Source organism: Morus notabilis, unplaced genomic scaffold, assembly GCF_000414095.1.
Source record: "Morus notabilis unplaced genomic scaffold, ASM41409v2 Scaffold296, whole genome shotgun sequence".
In the NCBI taxonomy this organism is placed as follows: Eukaryota; Viridiplantae; Streptophyta; class Magnoliopsida; order Rosales; family Moraceae; genus Morus; species Morus notabilis.
The window spans coordinates 1-16593 of record NW_010366896.1 but is presented as its reverse complement, the minus strand read 5'-3'; the positions used below and the strand labels follow the sequence as shown (position 1 = coordinate 16593).

The following is a 16593-nucleotide window of genomic DNA, read 5'->3' as shown; positions in this document are numbered from 1 at the left end:
TAAATAATTTAACATTTTAATTAATTAAAATAGTAAAAAAATAATTTAATTATTGAAAAAAACTTTTTATTTGAAAAATAGTAATTTAAAAACTATATTTCAATTGTAAAAAAAAATATTTAATATTTTTATGTAATAATAAATTATCACAAGCTTAAATATAATAACTTTTGGCATATACCATGATATGTTCTGTAAAAAATATAACTTTGACCCCTGTCAATAATAAAAATGACAATATTCATTTCACCGATTCGAGTTTAGAATTCAAATTTTGCTACAGTAAAAAACTCTCAGAAACAGTCACATCTACCTTTTTTACTATAATAAAAAGTTATCACATAAAATTACATATCAATTTGAATCAACTAACTAAACAGGCCCGTAAACTTTCCCGCTTTTTCCTTGTCTATTTAGAAAGCCTGATATCAATAAAAAAAGAAACATAGTCATTCAAAAAACCAATAATGTTTCCTTAAAGATACCAATTACAAAACTATCTAATCATCTTCATCACTTCCACCACTATAAGAAACCAGACCAGTCTTAACAACATCACTAGAAGATATTTGGTTGGAGGATTCAAATCATGATTTGAATCATGGTTCATGGTTCGTTATAGTGTTTTCTCTCACAAAAAATACACGTAAATCGAAAATGACTCTAATCACATGATTTTAATCTATGAACCAAACGTCTCTCTAGATCGACTAGTATGAGAAGTGTATTGATATCGACAGTTTTCTTTGTTTTTGAGGAATCTTCAACACCTCCCTGATCCAACCTGGCTTTTTTTGCTTGTGGCTTGACTTTTATGATCATACCTATGGGACGAGCAGGAGGATTCTTCTTCCCAGCTACCTTCTGTTCCTGCAGGCAGAAACAGATTGCATTTAGCTGCCACCACCTACAAATGACGAACACCAGAAACAAGACGAGAACAGAACTCTCCCTCTTTCTCCCTCACGCACAGGTTGCATTTAAAGACCAAAGCTCCCACCTATCACAAAGAGCCTAACAAGAAGAGCACACATTCCATTAGGAAAGACTACCTGAATAGGCGTTAAGGTCACTACAACTATAAATCCGTCAACTAAAAGCCTGTTTCATTCATGAACTATTACCAACCTTTGATGTTTCTGCAGGTTTGTAAATGCAAAATCACCTAGAGAAAATTCAAACTTAACATAAACAAAACAAATAAGAAACCAACCTGGACTACGGGAACAGGAGGCGTTTCCTTAAGCTCGTGTACAATCATAGACTGTACTGCTACTGCTGCCTGAACCGGAAAGCAAAACATTAATGACTTGACATGATATAAGGTGAAATGATTCACAAGCACCACATTGATTCCTTTAAGGGGAAAAAAAAATGAAACATAATGATCAGCACATTTAGGCTGCACTCCGCAGAAGTTTATTACATCCCTAAAGCATACATAATAAGCATAAACATGGATGCAAACAACATATTTTTAAGCATTGTTCACCGTTCCAACATCCCTAAAAAAAAAAGAGTGATGAGTTAATGACTTGACATGATATAAGGTGAAATGATTCACAAGCACCACATTGATTCCTTTAAGGGGAAAAAAAAATGAAACATAATGATCAGCACATTTAGGCTGCACTCCGCAGAAGTTTATTACATCCCTAAAGCATACATAATAAGCATAAACATGGATGCAAACAACATATTTTTAAGCATTGTTCACCGTTCCAACATCCCTAAAAAAAAAAGAGTGATGAGTATTTTACCCAAACTGACATTCTTATGCTACTTTCCAACAAAAGTCTGAAACTTGATTATCCTAAATCACCAGAAAAAAAAAAAGGAAAGGAAAGCAAAAAAAAAAGAAGAAGAAGAACTGACTGTGCTTGGAATTCAGCGTCCTTCTTGTCTTTATTTTCCTTTAAAATCTGCAGTATTTATTTACATTAAATTTTTATGAGATTAAGAAGATAGGAATGGATGGTAATAATAGAGAGAATACAATAGAAGACCTCGTAAAGGGGTCTATCCCTTTGGGCAGTGCCATCTTCGACGCGTTCGCCTCTCCTTCTCTTTGCTTCATCCAACTGTTTCCAAACCCCCAAAAAAAAAATGTAATTCTAGGGTTTTCATCTTCAAGAATAAGATAGAAAGAAAGAAACATACGAATGAATAATTGAATTAGAGAATTAAAGGATAAATTAAAGATGAGATTCACCTGCTCCTCCGATACGAAATTCATAAGCCTGACGGGGGGCCGCGTCTATTCTTCAGCCATTAGAAATTAGAAATTAGAAATTAGAAATTCAAATTGCTCAACGTCGTCAACTGCCCAATCTTCTGCTCTCTGCTCTGCACTTGTAGTTGTACTCCTTACTAGCTAGCTCTTTCTGATTCAACGACGACGGAGCCGAAGTGTTTGGACCAGAAGGCGGAGGAATCGGAGTTGACGGAGAAAAAGAAACTTGGGGAGGAGATGGGGCGTCCGAGAAGAGTCTGCCATTGGAACCGAGAAGGAGGTCTCGGAAAGCTTCGTTAGGGTTCGGGAATCGAGGAGAGAGAAGCCGGTGACGGGTGGTGGATGCGTAGAGAGCTCGGAGTTGGTTCGGGAGCTTCGAAGCCATGGCGTCGATGGTCAAAGGCTGGAGCTCGGTGGTCGAGCAAGAAATGTGATAAGCCAAGAAGATCTCAGAGAATTCCCGTTAGAAATCCAAAGTATTTTGACTAAGGGTAGAAAGAGAAAAATATGTCAAAATTTGAGATGAATTAAAATTAATAGATTAATAGTTTACATAAGTTAATAAATATGTTAAATTACTGTTTTCGTCCAAAACTAGTCTGGTTATGAACCACAACTTGACAAATTATTGTCCATAATTATCCATAATTTGTCTGGTTATGAACCATAACTTGACAAGTTTATCCATAACTTATCTGGTTATGAACCATAACTTGACAAGTTATGACCTATTAATTTCTATAACTAAAAATTAACTTATATACTTTCTTAAGTTTTTCATATTGACCTATTTTCTACTATTTTTCTTGATTAAGTGCCATTGGGCTTGGGCCGTGCAAGTAGTCAAGGATGGGCCAAGAACAATGGGCCATACAAGGAGTGAAGAAGTTCCGGAGGACATGGTCTAAGTTATGGAATCATGTTACCAGCTTGCTGAAGAATATGTTAAGAAGTTATTATTTTCATTAGAATAGGTCATGAAGATGTTATTTTCATTTTTAAATAAGTGTGGCTACTCTGTTGCTATTAGCCGTTAGTGTCCATATTCTTAGAAACGTGATTTGAGAATTAGGAAAGGTTGTTATTTTCCCTTGTATTTAAACTCTTTTCAAGGCAATAAGAAGGCAAGCTTATTCAGACTAAATTTTGTGGTTATTCTCACCCTAAGTAGAATTCTATTTTCCATAATCCTATTAGCTTTGACTGGGACCTATCATTGGTATCATAGCTACTTTATGATGGCCACCAACAAAGAGCGGATCGAACACTTAGAAGCTGGGCTCGAAGGACTCCAAGATAACTTGAGCCGAATGGAGCTCGGCATTGCTAACAAGCTACATCGAATGGAGGACACCATCGACAAACTATCTGAAGTATTGCTCTCAAACAACGAAGCCTCAAACAGCAACCCCAACGATCGTAATGGGAGCTTCCGCACTAATAGAGAAGAACCCCGAGAGCATTCTGAAGGAGGACGCCCAATGTTCTCGTCCAAGTTAGCTAAATTGGACTTTCCCAGATTTTTAGGAGATGATCCCACTAAATGGTTCACAAGAGTGGATCAATTCTTTGAATACCAAAGCACTGCCGAAACACAGAAGGTGTCGTTGGCTTCTTTCCATCTTGAAGGAGAAGCTAATCAATGGTGGCAATGGTTATGAAGAGCCTATAGAGAAGAAGACAAGGAAGTAACGTGGGCAATCTTCCAAGAGGAGTTGTGGGCCAGATTCAGTCCTACCGAATGTGAGGACTTTGATGAAGCTTTGTCTCGAGTTAAGCAGGTGGGCTCCTTACATGACTACCAAAAAGAGTTCGGAAGGCTGGGGAATCGAGTACAAGGGTGGACACAGAAGGCATTGGTGGGGACATTTATGGGAGGTCTCAAAATAGAGATCGCTGATGGCGTTCGGATGTTCAAACCCAAGTCTTTGAAGGAAGTTATTAGCTTGGCACGGATGAGAGATGAACAACTAACAAGCCAACGGAAAATCACCCGACCTTTTAACCGATCAATTTCTGACTCTCCTTCCCTGACAACACCCAAAACATTTTCACCTATGAAGCGGCTCACTTGGGACGAGATGCAAAAAAAAAAAGGGCACAAGGGCTTTGCTTTAATTGCGACGAGAAATTTACCCCGGGTCACAAGTGTCATGGTCCGTAACTTTTCATATTAGAAGGCAACACTGACACTTCCAATGAGGAGGAGGCCAAAGACCAAATGGAATTCCAACCAGAAATCTCATTGCATGCACTTTCGGGTTGGTCATCTTACCGAACCATGCGGGTGATGGTAAAAATTGGGCACTACGAAGTAGTTGTTCTAATTGATAGTGGATCCACTCACAATTTTATTAGTGAAAAAGTAGCCAATTTGTTACAGTTGCCAGTAGTTCCCACTAAACCTTTCAATGTTAAGGTGGCAAATGGAGGTCCGTTAAGATGCCAAGGGAGATTTGAGGATGTCCAAGTGTTGCTCCAAGGTATTCCTTTTTTCCTCACTCTTTATGCTTTACCATTGAGTGGGCTAGATTTGGTGTTAGGTGTCTATTGGTTGGAATAATTGGGGACGGTGGTATGTAATTGGAAACAATTGACAATGGAATTTCAGTGGAATAATCAAAATCATAGATTACAAGGAATTGATTCACAATCAATTCAACCTGTGACAATGAAAACTATCTCCAAGGACAAGCGGCAAGGGGGCTCATTGTTTGCAATATGTCTTCAAACCATTGCCGAGCCCACACCACAGGATGTCCATATAGACATGAAACAATTATTGGAAAATTTTGAAGATTTATTCCAAGAGCCAACGCAACTACCGCCCACAAGAGAAATAGATCACCACATGAACTTGAAGGAAGGGACCGAGCCCATTAATGTGCGACCATACAGGTATGCCTATTTTTGAAAAGCTGAAATTGAAAAACAAGTTTATGACACGTTAAAATTGTGGCTTATAAGATCTAGTACTAGTCTTTTTTCATCTCCTGTCTTGTTAGTAAAAAAGAAAGATGGTTAATGGCGTTTTTACACTGATTATAGAGCACTTAATGCTGTAACTATCAAAGATAGATTTCCAATTCCTACAGTTGATGATATGCTCGATGAGCTCCATGAAGCTACTTATTTCACCAAACTTGATTTACGAGCAGGATACCATCAGGTACGGGTACATTCCTCAGACATTTATAAAATTGCATTTCGTACCCACAATGGTCATTATGAATATTTAGTCATGCCCCTTGGTCTCTGTAATGCTCCATATACTTTTCAAGCACTCATGAATTCAATATTTCATCCTTATCTCCACAAATTTGTATTAGTTTTCTTTGATGACATATTGATCTATAGCCCTAATTGGACTGTTCGAGAGTTTTCTTTGATGACATATTGATCTATAGCCCTAATTGGACTATGCATCTCGAACATGTTCGAAGGGCTTTTGAAATATTAAGGCATCATCAGTTTTTCATTAAACTTAGTAAGTGTGCATTCGGGCAACAAGAATTAGAGTATCTGGGGCATATCGTAATGCCACAAGGAGTTAAGGTGGACCAAGGGAAAATTAAAACTATATTGAATTGGCCTAGGCCTACTAATGTCTTTGAGTTGCATTGATTTTTAGGCCTTACAGGTTACTACCAAAAATTTGTCCGCAACTATGGCATCATCGCTCGTCCTCTCACCAACCTCTTAAAAAAGGGACAATTTGGCTGGCCCGAAGAAGCAGAAAATGCCTTTCAAGATCTCAAGAAGGCGATGACCACCACTTCTACACTTGCCATGCCAAATTTTAATGAACCCTTCATCATTGAATCAAATGCTTCAGGAGACGGCATAGGTGCGGTTTTATCTCAGCAGGGGCGACCAATCGCATTTATGAGTCGAGCCCTGGGCACTACTAAACGCTCTTGGTCCACATATGCCAAAGAAATGCTAGCAATCATTCAAGCCATCCAAACTTGGAGGCCCTACTTGCTCGGGAGGAACTTTTACATTCACACTGATCAGCGCAGTCTCAAGTACTTGTTGGAGCAGCGCATTGCAACCCTAAGCAACAAAAATGGGTGGCTAAATTGCTTGGATATGACTATGAGATCACATACAAACCAGGCCGAGAGAACAATGCAGCTGATGCACTATCAAGAGTGTCGGGAAGTCCTAGTCTTGATGCTTTATTTGTGTCTCAAACTCCATTATGGGATACAATTAAGGCCGAAGCTCGTGACCATCCTTACATGAAGAAAATCAGCAACTTAGCAACTGCACAACCAGACACTCCTTACACTTGGCGTCACAGAGTGGTTCACTACAAAAACAGGGTGGTGGTACCTCCAAATTCTAGCATTATCAAACAACTATTGCGGAATTTCATGATTCTCCAATGGGGGGGCATTCTGGCGTACTCAAAAAACATACAAGAGGTTAGCACAACAATTTTATTGGCCATCCATGCACCGGGTAGTGAAAGAGTATGTTGCCTCTTGCGAATGAAAGCCGAAACTTTATCTCCTGCTGGACTTCTACAACCATTGCCGATTCCATGTCAAGTTTGGGACGACATCATAATGTATTTCATCGAGGGCCTTCCACCTTGAAATCGCAAAAATACAATTTTTGTTGTTGTTGACCGACTAAGCAAATCAGCTCACTTCCTAGCTCTCTCTCATCCGTATACAGCAAAGGTGGTGGCTGAGAAATTTGTTGAAGGGGTTGTCAAACTACATGGGCTGCCTTAGTCCATCATAAGTGATCGTGACCCAGTGTTCATAAGTCATTTTTGGCAAGAGTTCTTTAAGATGTCTGAAACACAATTGAAGATGAGCTCCGCCTACCATCCACAAACGGATGGACAATCGGAAGTGGTAAACCGATGTATTGAACAATATCTTTGGTGTTTTACTTATCAACAGCCTCGACGGTGGCATTTTTTCCTCCCATGGGCCGAATTCTGGTATAATACAGCCTACCATGCCTCCACGGGAATGACTCCCTTTCAAGCTCTATATGGATGACTACCACCCACCATTCCACATTATCATGAAGGCTTATGCTCCGTACACGAAGTGGATCAAAGTTTGGCTTCTCGGGACGAGATATTAAGGCAACTCAAAGGAAACTTGCATGTAGCAAATAATAGAATGAAGCAACAAGTAGATTCTAAATGGCGGGACATCGAATATCAAGTGGGAGAAATGGTGTTTCTGAAACTACATTCTTACCGCCAACAATCTGTCATGCCCCTAAACCGGGGTTAGTGACGTGGATGCTCGTTTAGAAACTTAAACCTATTTGAGAGAGAGTGATTAGCAAAATAATTTAATTTCTTTCAAATCCAAAACATCCAGGTATTTCCAAACGAGCCCCTTTTATTCAGGAGAAATTCAATTTCAAGAACGGTGGTGGAATTCCCAACCAAACCAGTCTAAAATCACGTCTCTGGTATCATGTTAGGAATTCCCACAGGTGTTTAGCATACATGAACATAAACAAGAGTAAATATGACATCAACCACAGTCTAGTAATATTTAAGTTTACAATATATAATATTTCATACATGCCTTGAAAAAAAAGATAAGAGGGATACAACTCTTCGCTTCCTGCGGTCAAGTCCACGTCATCGGTAGTAGCTACTTACTCCGCACTACTCCTTGCGTCGCCTGGAGGGGTTTAATACATTTGAAAACAAGAAAAGTGAGCGAAAGGCCCAGTAGGATATAATTTTATAAAACATTTAAAATAAAGGTACTCACGGTCCGAAGATATACACCCGGAACCGATCATTTCTTTTTTTTTTTTTGAAAAAAAGAAATACTCACATAATAGAATATGTCTGTATAATGAAAGTGTGCAGCTCATCATACCACTAAACAAGAAACGGTAAAAATGTCTGTCTAATGAAAAGGGCAGAGCCATAATTCCACTAAACAAGAAGTGAATCCGTACGGGTTTCGGGACCTGCCCCCAATGATGCGATTCCCACATCCCAATCTCTGAGGCCACCATGCATTGTATCATTCCTTAAAATATTTCATTTTAAGAAATGATACGCTTTGAAATCTCATTTCCAAAATCATTGGAAAACTTAATAGCATTCTCATGCTATTTCTTTAAAATCATTTTCTTTAAACATGTTTTGTTCTAAAACATTTTCATTGGCCAAAATCATTTAAAGTGAGGCTAAAAAGGATATGGACAAGAATATCCTACCTGTTGGATATCAAACCTGTGGCTATCTTCACGTAGCCCTAGCTCCGCTTGCCTTTGAGGCTCCAATTCCAATCGTGCCACTAACTTTCCCATCAAAATAAACAATTTAGAGTTTGACCTTTCTCATCAAACATCCTCGTTTAATTAGATGCAATTGTATCATATTAGTGTGCCATAGTTCAAAATCAATGTTCATAAACAATTCTTAATTCAAATCATGATTCTTTGTAGATAGAGATTCATTCTGGAGAATCGAATGGAAAATAAGGATTCATGTGGCTAATCCACTCATTTTGAGTTCTCAAATGAGGTTAGGTCAATCCCACATCGAGTTTCGGGGGCAAAAGAGGGTTTTCTGGGCTGTTTAGGGTCAGTTTCAGTGGGAACCGGTCGACCGGTGATAGAGGAGTGTAACTCCAGCGGTCAGCCAATGGAGAGGTGACCGGTCGACCGGATCGGTCGACCTATGGAAGGGTGACCGGTCGACTGGACCGGTCAACCGGTGGGGAAAAATTCCAGGGCCAACAATGGCCGATTCGTGAGGAACAAAGCCAAAACCTAAAAGTTTGGGTCCGATTTCGAAATATTCTCAAGGGAAATGCATAGATCCAGTTTCAAATCAACAAATAAGGTCCAAAGAATCAAAAGCCCCAAATTTTCATCAATGTTTCACCAAATCCCATTTGGATTCCATTTAAAAAAAATTTAAACCAAAAATCACCAAACTCGACTAAAACGAGTTCCACAAAGCTAAATCCGAAATTCTAAAGTAAGTTTCAAAGAGTTTTACCTCGATCCAAGCTTTGATGTTGAAAATCTCTTAGAAACCTTTGTTTTTGGTTTAAATCCGGCCCTTGAGAAAGAAAACTTTGAGAGAGAGAGGGGGAGATGAACGGGAGAGGGAGAGAGAGAGAGAGAGAGCTCGAGGTAGAGAGAGAGTAAGGAGAGAGAGAGTGTCGAGACAGAGAGAGAGAGGGAGAGTAATGTGAGGAAGGGAAAGGAAAAAGGAAAAGGAGAAATAGAAGGAAAAGAAAATTAGGAAAAATAAATAAAATAAATAGGGGTGAAATTGTAAATACTAAAATAAATTTTAAAAGCTCATGATTAATTAAGAAAATCAATTTAGGCACACTAATAAACCACAATTATCATAATTAAACAAGTTTAATTCCGGAGGGCGTTACACAATCCGTGTTTAAACGAGCTTATCAAAAACTCGCTAGCCGATTTTATAGGCCATATCAGATTGAAGAAAAGATTGGAAAGGTGGCCTGTAAGCTTAAACTTCCGGAAGGGTCTCGCATTCACCCGGTCTTTCACGTCTCATTACTTAAGAAGAAGTTAGGAGAAACCATTGCGCCTAGTATGGAGTTGCCACCTATTGCTAAAGATGGTGATCTTATCATGGAACCCGAAGTTATTTTAGACACATGTTGGGTCAAAAAAGGGTCCAAATTTATTGAAGAAAGCTTAGTCAAGTGGAAGAGACTTCCTGCAGAAGATGCTACATGGGAAAACTTTCAGGAAGTGCGAGACAGATTCCTGAACTTGAACCTTGAGGACAAGGTTCCAGTAAAAGAGGGGGGTATTGATAATCCTAGAAGATCTCAGAGAATGCCCATAAGAAATCCAAAGTATTATGATTAAGTGCCATTGGGCTTGGGCCGTGCAAGTAGTCAAGGATGGGCCAGGAACAATGGGCCATGCAAGGAGTGAAGAAGTTCCGGAGGACATGGTCTAATTATGGAATCATGTTACCAGCTTGCTGAAGAATAGGTCAAGAAGTTATTATTTTCATTAGAATAGGTTAAGAAGATGTTATTTCCATTTTTAAATAAGTGTGGCTACTCTATTGCTATTAGCCGTTAGTGTCCATATTCTTAGAAACGTGATCTGAGAATTAGGAAAGGTTGTTATTTTCCCTTGTATTTAAACTCTTTTCAAGGCAATAAGAAGGCAAGCTCATTCAGACTAAATTATGTGGTTATTCTCACCCTAAGTAGAATTCTATTTTCCATAATCCTATTAGCTTTGACTGGGACCTATCAAAATGGGGCTAGGGCTAGGGAGTTTTTGGAGAAAACATGAATCAGGGCTGAATGGAAAAGCCATTCCACAGCCTCCCCACGTGAATGGCCATTCACTCAAAATGAGTGAATGGGCTTTCCTACGTGAAACTAAACAATGGAATTAGGTGGAATGGTTTTTCCTTTTCATTCCATTCCCCCAACCAAACATAGCCAGAAACACGAGTGAATAGACAGAAAACCAGAAAACCACCGCATAAATAGACAGAACACCCATGACAGAAATAAACAGAAAACCAAGACCACGGGACAGAATCGTCATATCACTTTAAGAAAATAAAAAAGACCAACAAGTCCACCACCCACAAACGAGAGAAGCAGAAAGAAAAATGGCAAAAGCGTGAGAATACTATTGCAAAAACGTAGCCTGTTTAGTTCATGAATTAGAACCATGAGATTAGAACAATTTTCAATTTACGTGTGTTTTTTGTGAGAAAATACTGTAATGAACTATGAACCATAATTCAAATCAGAGAACGAATCCTCTAACTAAATATAGTTGTGTGGATGAACAGTACAGAACGGGTTTCCTTTAGTATATAGTAATAATTTGAACAAACTCTTCTGCCTTCAAATTTTGGATACAATTTTTTTTAATAAAAAAATAAGAGAAAATTTGAAAATGTCACTATCTCGTGGGTGTCACGTGACGAGCAGCCAAGTCTACCAATCACAACAAAGCAAACCAAACTAAATCTCAGCCGTCCATCTTATCTGCATCAGAAATCATTCCCACAAAGCACACGTCGTAGTTATTCCCCTCTCACTTACACCTCTCTCTCTCTCTCTAACCCAAGTTGGAGTCGGCCACAAACAAACCCTCTCTCGTTCTCTTCTCTTCTTCTGGAAACCCCAAAAGTCCAAATCTCAGATATATATATGCATACATATATACACATATATTTATAGAAAGAGATAGAGAAGGAGAAAGGTGTTGAATTGAATTGAATTGAATTGAGATGGATTCGGATCAGGGGAAGCTATTCATTGGCGGAATTTCGTGGGAGACGACGGAGGAGAAGCTCAAGGAGTACTTCGAGAACTATGGCGATGTTTTGCAGACCGTCGTTATGAGGGAAAAGTTCACCGGTCGGCCCAGGGGTTTCGGCTTCGTCGTCTTCACAGATCCCTCCGTTCTCGATAGGGTTCTTCAGGACAATCACTCCATTGATGGTCGAACGGTCAGAAATTCGTTCAATTCTTGATTTTATTCGATTGTTATTAGTTTTCTTTTGTCCAATTTGTTGAGATTGACTAAAATTCAGGGGCTTTATTGTTGATTATTGGTTTTCTAGGGATTGTTTGGGTGACACTAATTACGCAGACATAATTTGCCGTATATTGCTTAATTGAATTATGTTGTTGTTGTTCTTTTAATCCAATTTGTTGAGATTGAATGAAATTCAGGGGCTTTGTGGTTTTCTATGGCTTGTTTTTGTGAATTTTATTTTATTTTTTATTTTTTGGTTTTTGAAAAGTGTAATGATACTCGGTTGCAATATGTGGTAAATTATATCTCCATAATTAGTGTTACCCAAACAAGCCCTTAGTATTCTGTTTGAAAGTAATTGTTTATTAATAGCTTTCTGTTATTGAATGGCTTTCCGTACTCTGTACGAGGTTAATTATGTTCGGAATTCATGTCATTATTGGATTTTCTTGCCAGTGCTACCTTTTTTCTATGGTGGACCTTGGTTTCTTACTAAAGATTACCAATTGCTTAAATATATGCACACATGTATACATATATATTTTCAGCACTTAATTATATGAAGTTATAATTATAAATATTTTGTCCTTCTTGAATTTGGGTTCTTTCTGCTAACTGGTTGAATTTGATCCCTGGATTCGAAAAAGCTGTCATTTCTTCTTTAATAGCTAGCGTTTTATGTTTCAGGTTGAGGCTAAAAGGGCCTTATCAAGAGAGGAGCAGCAAACCTCCGGGCGAGCCGGAAACTCTTACCCTGCGAGAAACTCTGGTGATGGTGGGAATGTCAGGACCAAGAAGATTTTTGTTGGAGGGTTGCCTCCCACTTTAACTGAAGAAGGTTTTCGGGAGTATTTTGAAGCTTATGGGCGTGTAACTGATGTAGTAGTTATGTACGACCAAAATACAGGACGACCTCGTGGCTTTGGATTTATTTCCTTCGATGCTGAAGATGCAGTTGATAGGGTTTTGCACAAGACATTTCATGATTTAAATGGTAAGCAAGTGGAAGTAAAGCGGGCTCTTCCTAAAGATGTCAACCCTGGTGGAGGTGGCCGCACAATGGGTGGCGGGGCTTATCAGGGATATGGGACATCTGGTGGAAACCAAAATACTTATGATGGTCGAATGGATTCCAACAGGTTCATGCAGCCTCAGAATACTGGTGGTTTTCCACCTTATGGTTCTTCTGGTTATGGTGCACCTGGATATGGATACGGTCCTTCAAATAATGGAATAGGTTATGGCAGTTATGTGGGTGCCAATACTGGCTACACTGGCCCTACTGGTACTGCCTATGGGAATCCTAATGCTCCTAATACTGGTTATGCGGGTGGTCCACCAGGTGGCCGAAATTCATGGAGCACACAGGCCCCTGCAGGGTATGGCACCATGGGCTATGGGAATACCGCTCCCTGGGGTGTTACAAGCAGTGGTGCTGGGGCAGGCAGTGGGGTCCCAGGTTCTACTCCCCCAGGTCAATCTCCGAGTGCTGCTGGGTATGGAACTCAAGGATATGGTTATGGTGGGTATAATGGTGGTGATGGGTCCTATGGGAATTCATCCGGGTATGGTGCTGTTGGTGGGCGTTCTGGGAGTATCCTAAACAGTGTTAGTGGTCCAGGTGAACTACAAGGAAGTGGCAGTGGCTACTTAAGTGGCTATGGTGATGCAAATGGAACATATGGAAATGCAGCATGGAGGTCTGATCAGTCACAAGCTTCTGGAAACTATGGCGTTCCTCAAACAAATGGTGCGCAAGTTAGTTATGCCAGTGCTGGGTATGGTAGTGCTCAGGGCCGACAAGCACAACAGCAGTAATTTTAATGGTTGGAAGTTTAATTGAACCTTGATCTTCCTCTGATGGATTGGCGGCATGGGGTCACAATGGTTTCTCATTGCCAGCTGCAGCAGCCTCAATTTGGATGTCGATTCTCTTTGGGACTGGTTGGATTGCTTGAATCCCAGTAGTTTGCAGCATCTATTTTGCTAGTCTATAATAAATAATAGTCTTAGGGCATTACAGATGCTCCTCTTATTTAGTATTTTGCAATGAGTGTAGTTTTAATTTGGTGTGCTTATTACGTCTACTAGCTGGCATTTTTCTCCTTCGTCATAGTGTTTAAGCTAAAGTAGCTTATATAACCTTATTTATTTATGTTTGCTTTATTACATTAGTATTCTAGTGTTGACATCTCGCTTCTAATTGTTTTTCAGTTTATATAATAATTGATATGTTGTGTTGTTTCTTATAAAAAGGAATACATTTCAGTTTTTCAAAAGGATAAGATGATTTAGGAATTTAGTAATTCTGTAGTTTTGATTGATTTCATATCGCAAGTAGGAAAGCAGGGATGTAGGAGGTTTTTACTGATAGCAATGGAGCTATGGGAAGATCACTTCGTTTAGGTAGCCGTAGTGCCTAGTGGTAATGGTAGTTGACACTTTGTCGATGGCATAATCATTTTCCCCCTGTATTTGCCCTTGTGTTGTACAGGAGGAGAGGTGCGCAAGTTCTAAGTGAAGTGTCCACTCATGGCTGAACACGAGCTTCATAGTGGGTGCATCTTCACTTGAGGGGTGTTCGGCATGGAATGGAAGTTGAGGAGTTTGTTCAGTTGAAATTATGCTTTTTACTGAGACAATTCTCCAGCCAGACCAACATTGTGAAACTTTGCAGATTCCTCGGCATCCCAAGTCACTAATTTTGCAATGACTTGGTTTTGTGGTCGCGTAATGGAAATTGTGAGGTGACAGCCTACGGTATGTTGAGTAATAGAGTAGTAAAAGTGCTGGTCCACTTTTGGATTTTATTGTGTAAAGGCTGTCTTTCGATTGCTAGGAGTATCATTCCATATGATTCCTAATGTGTTAGATTCCTAATGTGTGTTAGACTACAAAAAAGGTGTTGAAAACAGTTTTCATGAATTTCAGAAGGAAGCAGTAGATCTTCTAATTTGCTCGATTGCTACATGTCTTTTAGGAAATAGGATAAATTAGTTCAAGTACTTGAATTAGTTTCTTACTCTGCATTGTTTGGGAAATAATTTATGACTTCCATGTGAAATCAATACATTCGTTTAGGAGTCTTCTCTTCATTTCTGATGTCAGAATAACTTTCATTGGCCCTCTTTTATGTGGTGGAAGGAATACAAGTTGGTGGTGCTTTTTCACCTTAAAGTGGGGTGAGGTGTTGCAAGTTGAAGAACAACATTTGAGGAACACAAACAATTCCTTTCAATTTGAACTTTTTTTTTTTTTTATTGATTTATATATTGACAAACAAAAGAATAACTCTAGGCTTTTTACTACGTGATTCTTGTTTGGTGAATTAGCATTGCCATATAGGATCCACTATAATGCTTAAATTCTTGCATTGCACCAGCAAATAGCAATATTGAATAATTGATTTATAATGTTAAGTGCTAAGCTAATCTTTTCTTAGCACACTCTTTGTTTCATATACTTAAAAGACTCAAATTATTAATTTTGTTACAGTATTTTCTCTAACAAAAAATTTGAATTTCAAAGGTCAAAATCAAGAATCAAAATATCTTCTAAATGGTCTTTAATATTTTTCAAAGCAGTTTTCAGAAAATCATTTGTTGTGCTATCCTGTTTTTATCTGGTTTCAAAAGTTGATTCCATTCTCCCCAATCTACACAATTTTTCTTTCTGTTTTTCTTTTTCCCAAAAAAAAAAGAAAAAAAAAAAGAGTAATGTTAAAGGCTTAACGTTTCAAAGGATTCATACGACTGATTTACACCAAACAATGTTCGGTTCCTCGTACAAAGAATGAAAGATCATCATGGAGAATGAAAGGTGGAAAATTGAACAAAATAAAATCTATTTGTCAACAAGCAGAAGGAAAGCTCTTGTATGGATTGCGAAATGCTGCGACATTGCCTGGACGTGAAAACACAATCTGCAATTTTACACGAATTTAAAAGGGGTTAGTCCTAAATTAGGTAAGATTAATAGAAGTTACATGAAATAATTACCGATTTGCAAATCTTTTCATTTGCAAGAACAAGTGGATTAAAGAAAAATGGTACGTTTTTGGAAAGATTTTGTACCTGGTAATTTCCGAGCGTATGGGACTTGAAACCTGCCGCGCAATAATCAAAATAATACTCCCATGTCCTAATGAATTTTTCATTGAATCCAAGAGCAAGAATCTCACTGAAAAACAAAAACATCAAAATCTTAAATGCTGAAAGCATCTCAAACATTAAGCATGAAAGTTGATTAAAACAAATATTTGTACAATTTTACGTTGTTAATTCCGAACCTTTGCTTCTCCAAGAAATTCTTCCTCCAACACCTGAGAGTTTGGTGGTAATGAATTCCAATGTTTTCAATGTGTTCCACACTGCAGTTCCATTAATTTTGTGCAAACAAAGGAAATAAGTGAAAAGGAAAAAAAAAAAGTCAAGACTTAATCAACAAAACCATGCTTTAAACGAAGGGAAAAAAAAAAAAAAAAAAAAAAAAAACAATACCAGAGCCTGGATGCAGCAGCCATGGCAGATGTTACTCTACTTAACGAAGGTAGACATCCACCGGGAAAAATGTACTCCTTAATGAAATCTGAACTTCGTCTGTACTCGTCATATCTTTCATCCGGGATTGATATGAACTAACAGAAATTAAAAAAAAAAATGTTACGTTTGAGCAGAAGTGTTACCAAAGAGAAGCATGCAATTTTATTTTTTATTTATTTTTGTTGCATGTAATGATTACCTGGAGAACAAGAAGGCCATTTTCTGCTAGTGCGGATTCACAGCTACCGAAAAAGTCTTCCATGAACTCATGGCCAACAGCTTCTAACATCTCACTGAAAAAAAAAA

General features: G+C 38.5%; 2 protein-coding genes and 1 pseudogene across 3 annotated transcripts; 1 reads left to right on the top strand and 2 right to left on the bottom strand.

Annotated features, from left to right (window-relative positions):
• Positions 1–372: 372 nt before the first annotated feature.
• On the bottom strand, positions 373–2272 carry LOC21387244 (annotated as a pseudogene).
• A 9016-nt stretch (positions 2273–11288) lies between these two features.
• On the top strand, positions 11289–14841 carry LOC21387242 (heterogeneous nuclear ribonucleoprotein 1). Of its 2 annotated transcripts, XR_002903378.1 has the most exons (3): positions 11289–11717; positions 12434–13690; positions 14241–14841. XR_002903378.1 is itself a non-coding variant. In XM_010111437.2 (2 exons), the coding sequence occupies exons 1-2, from the start codon at positions 11496–11498 to the stop codon at positions 13562–13564; spliced, it is 1353 nt and encodes a 450-aa protein (XP_010109739.1). In that variant the 5' UTR covers positions 11289–11495; the 3' UTR covers positions 13565–13937. The 2 variants fall into 2 exon arrangements, 1 of the variants encoding a protein (XP_010109739.1); XM_010111437.2 differs by lacking the exon at positions 14241–14841 and having other exon boundaries at positions 12434–13937.
• A 522-nt stretch (positions 14842–15363) lies between these two features.
• LOC21387241 (tuberculostearic acid methyltransferase UfaA1) lies at positions 15364–16568 on the bottom strand. The gene is made up of 5 exons (XM_010111436.2): positions 16487–16568; positions 16246–16382; positions 16035–16115; positions 15820–15925; positions 15364–15668 (listed from the first exon to the last, which is right to left on the bottom strand). The coding sequence occupies exons 1-5, from the start codon at positions 16547–16549 to the stop codon at positions 15597–15599; spliced, it is 459 nt and encodes a 152-aa protein (XP_010109738.2). The 5' UTR covers positions 16550–16568; the 3' UTR covers positions 15364–15596.
• Between the last annotated feature and the right edge of the window lie 25 nt (positions 16569–16593).

Bases quoted from the DNA above. Each gene is read 5' to 3' on its own strand.
- LOC21387242 (XM_010111437.2), top strand. From the start codon at position 11,496: ATGGATTCGGATCAGGGGAAGCTATTCATTGGCGGAATTTCGTGGGAG. The intron at 11,718-12,433 runs GTCAGAAATTCG...TTTATGTTTCAG, and splicing joins ACTCCATTGATGGTCGAACG to GTTGAGGCTAAAAGGGCCTT.
- LOC21387241 (XM_010111436.2), bottom strand. From the start codon at position 16,549: ATGGAAGACTTTTTCGGTAGCTGTGAATCCGCACTAGCAGAAAATGGC. The intron at 16,116-16,245 runs GTATTGTTTTTT...ATGGAACTGCAG, and splicing joins GCTGCTGCATCCAGGCTCTG to TGTGGAACACATTGAAAACA. The intron at 15,669-15,819 runs GTACAAAATCTT...GTAAAATTGCAG, and splicing joins ATACGCTCGGAAATTACCAG to ATTGTGTTTTCACGTCCAGG.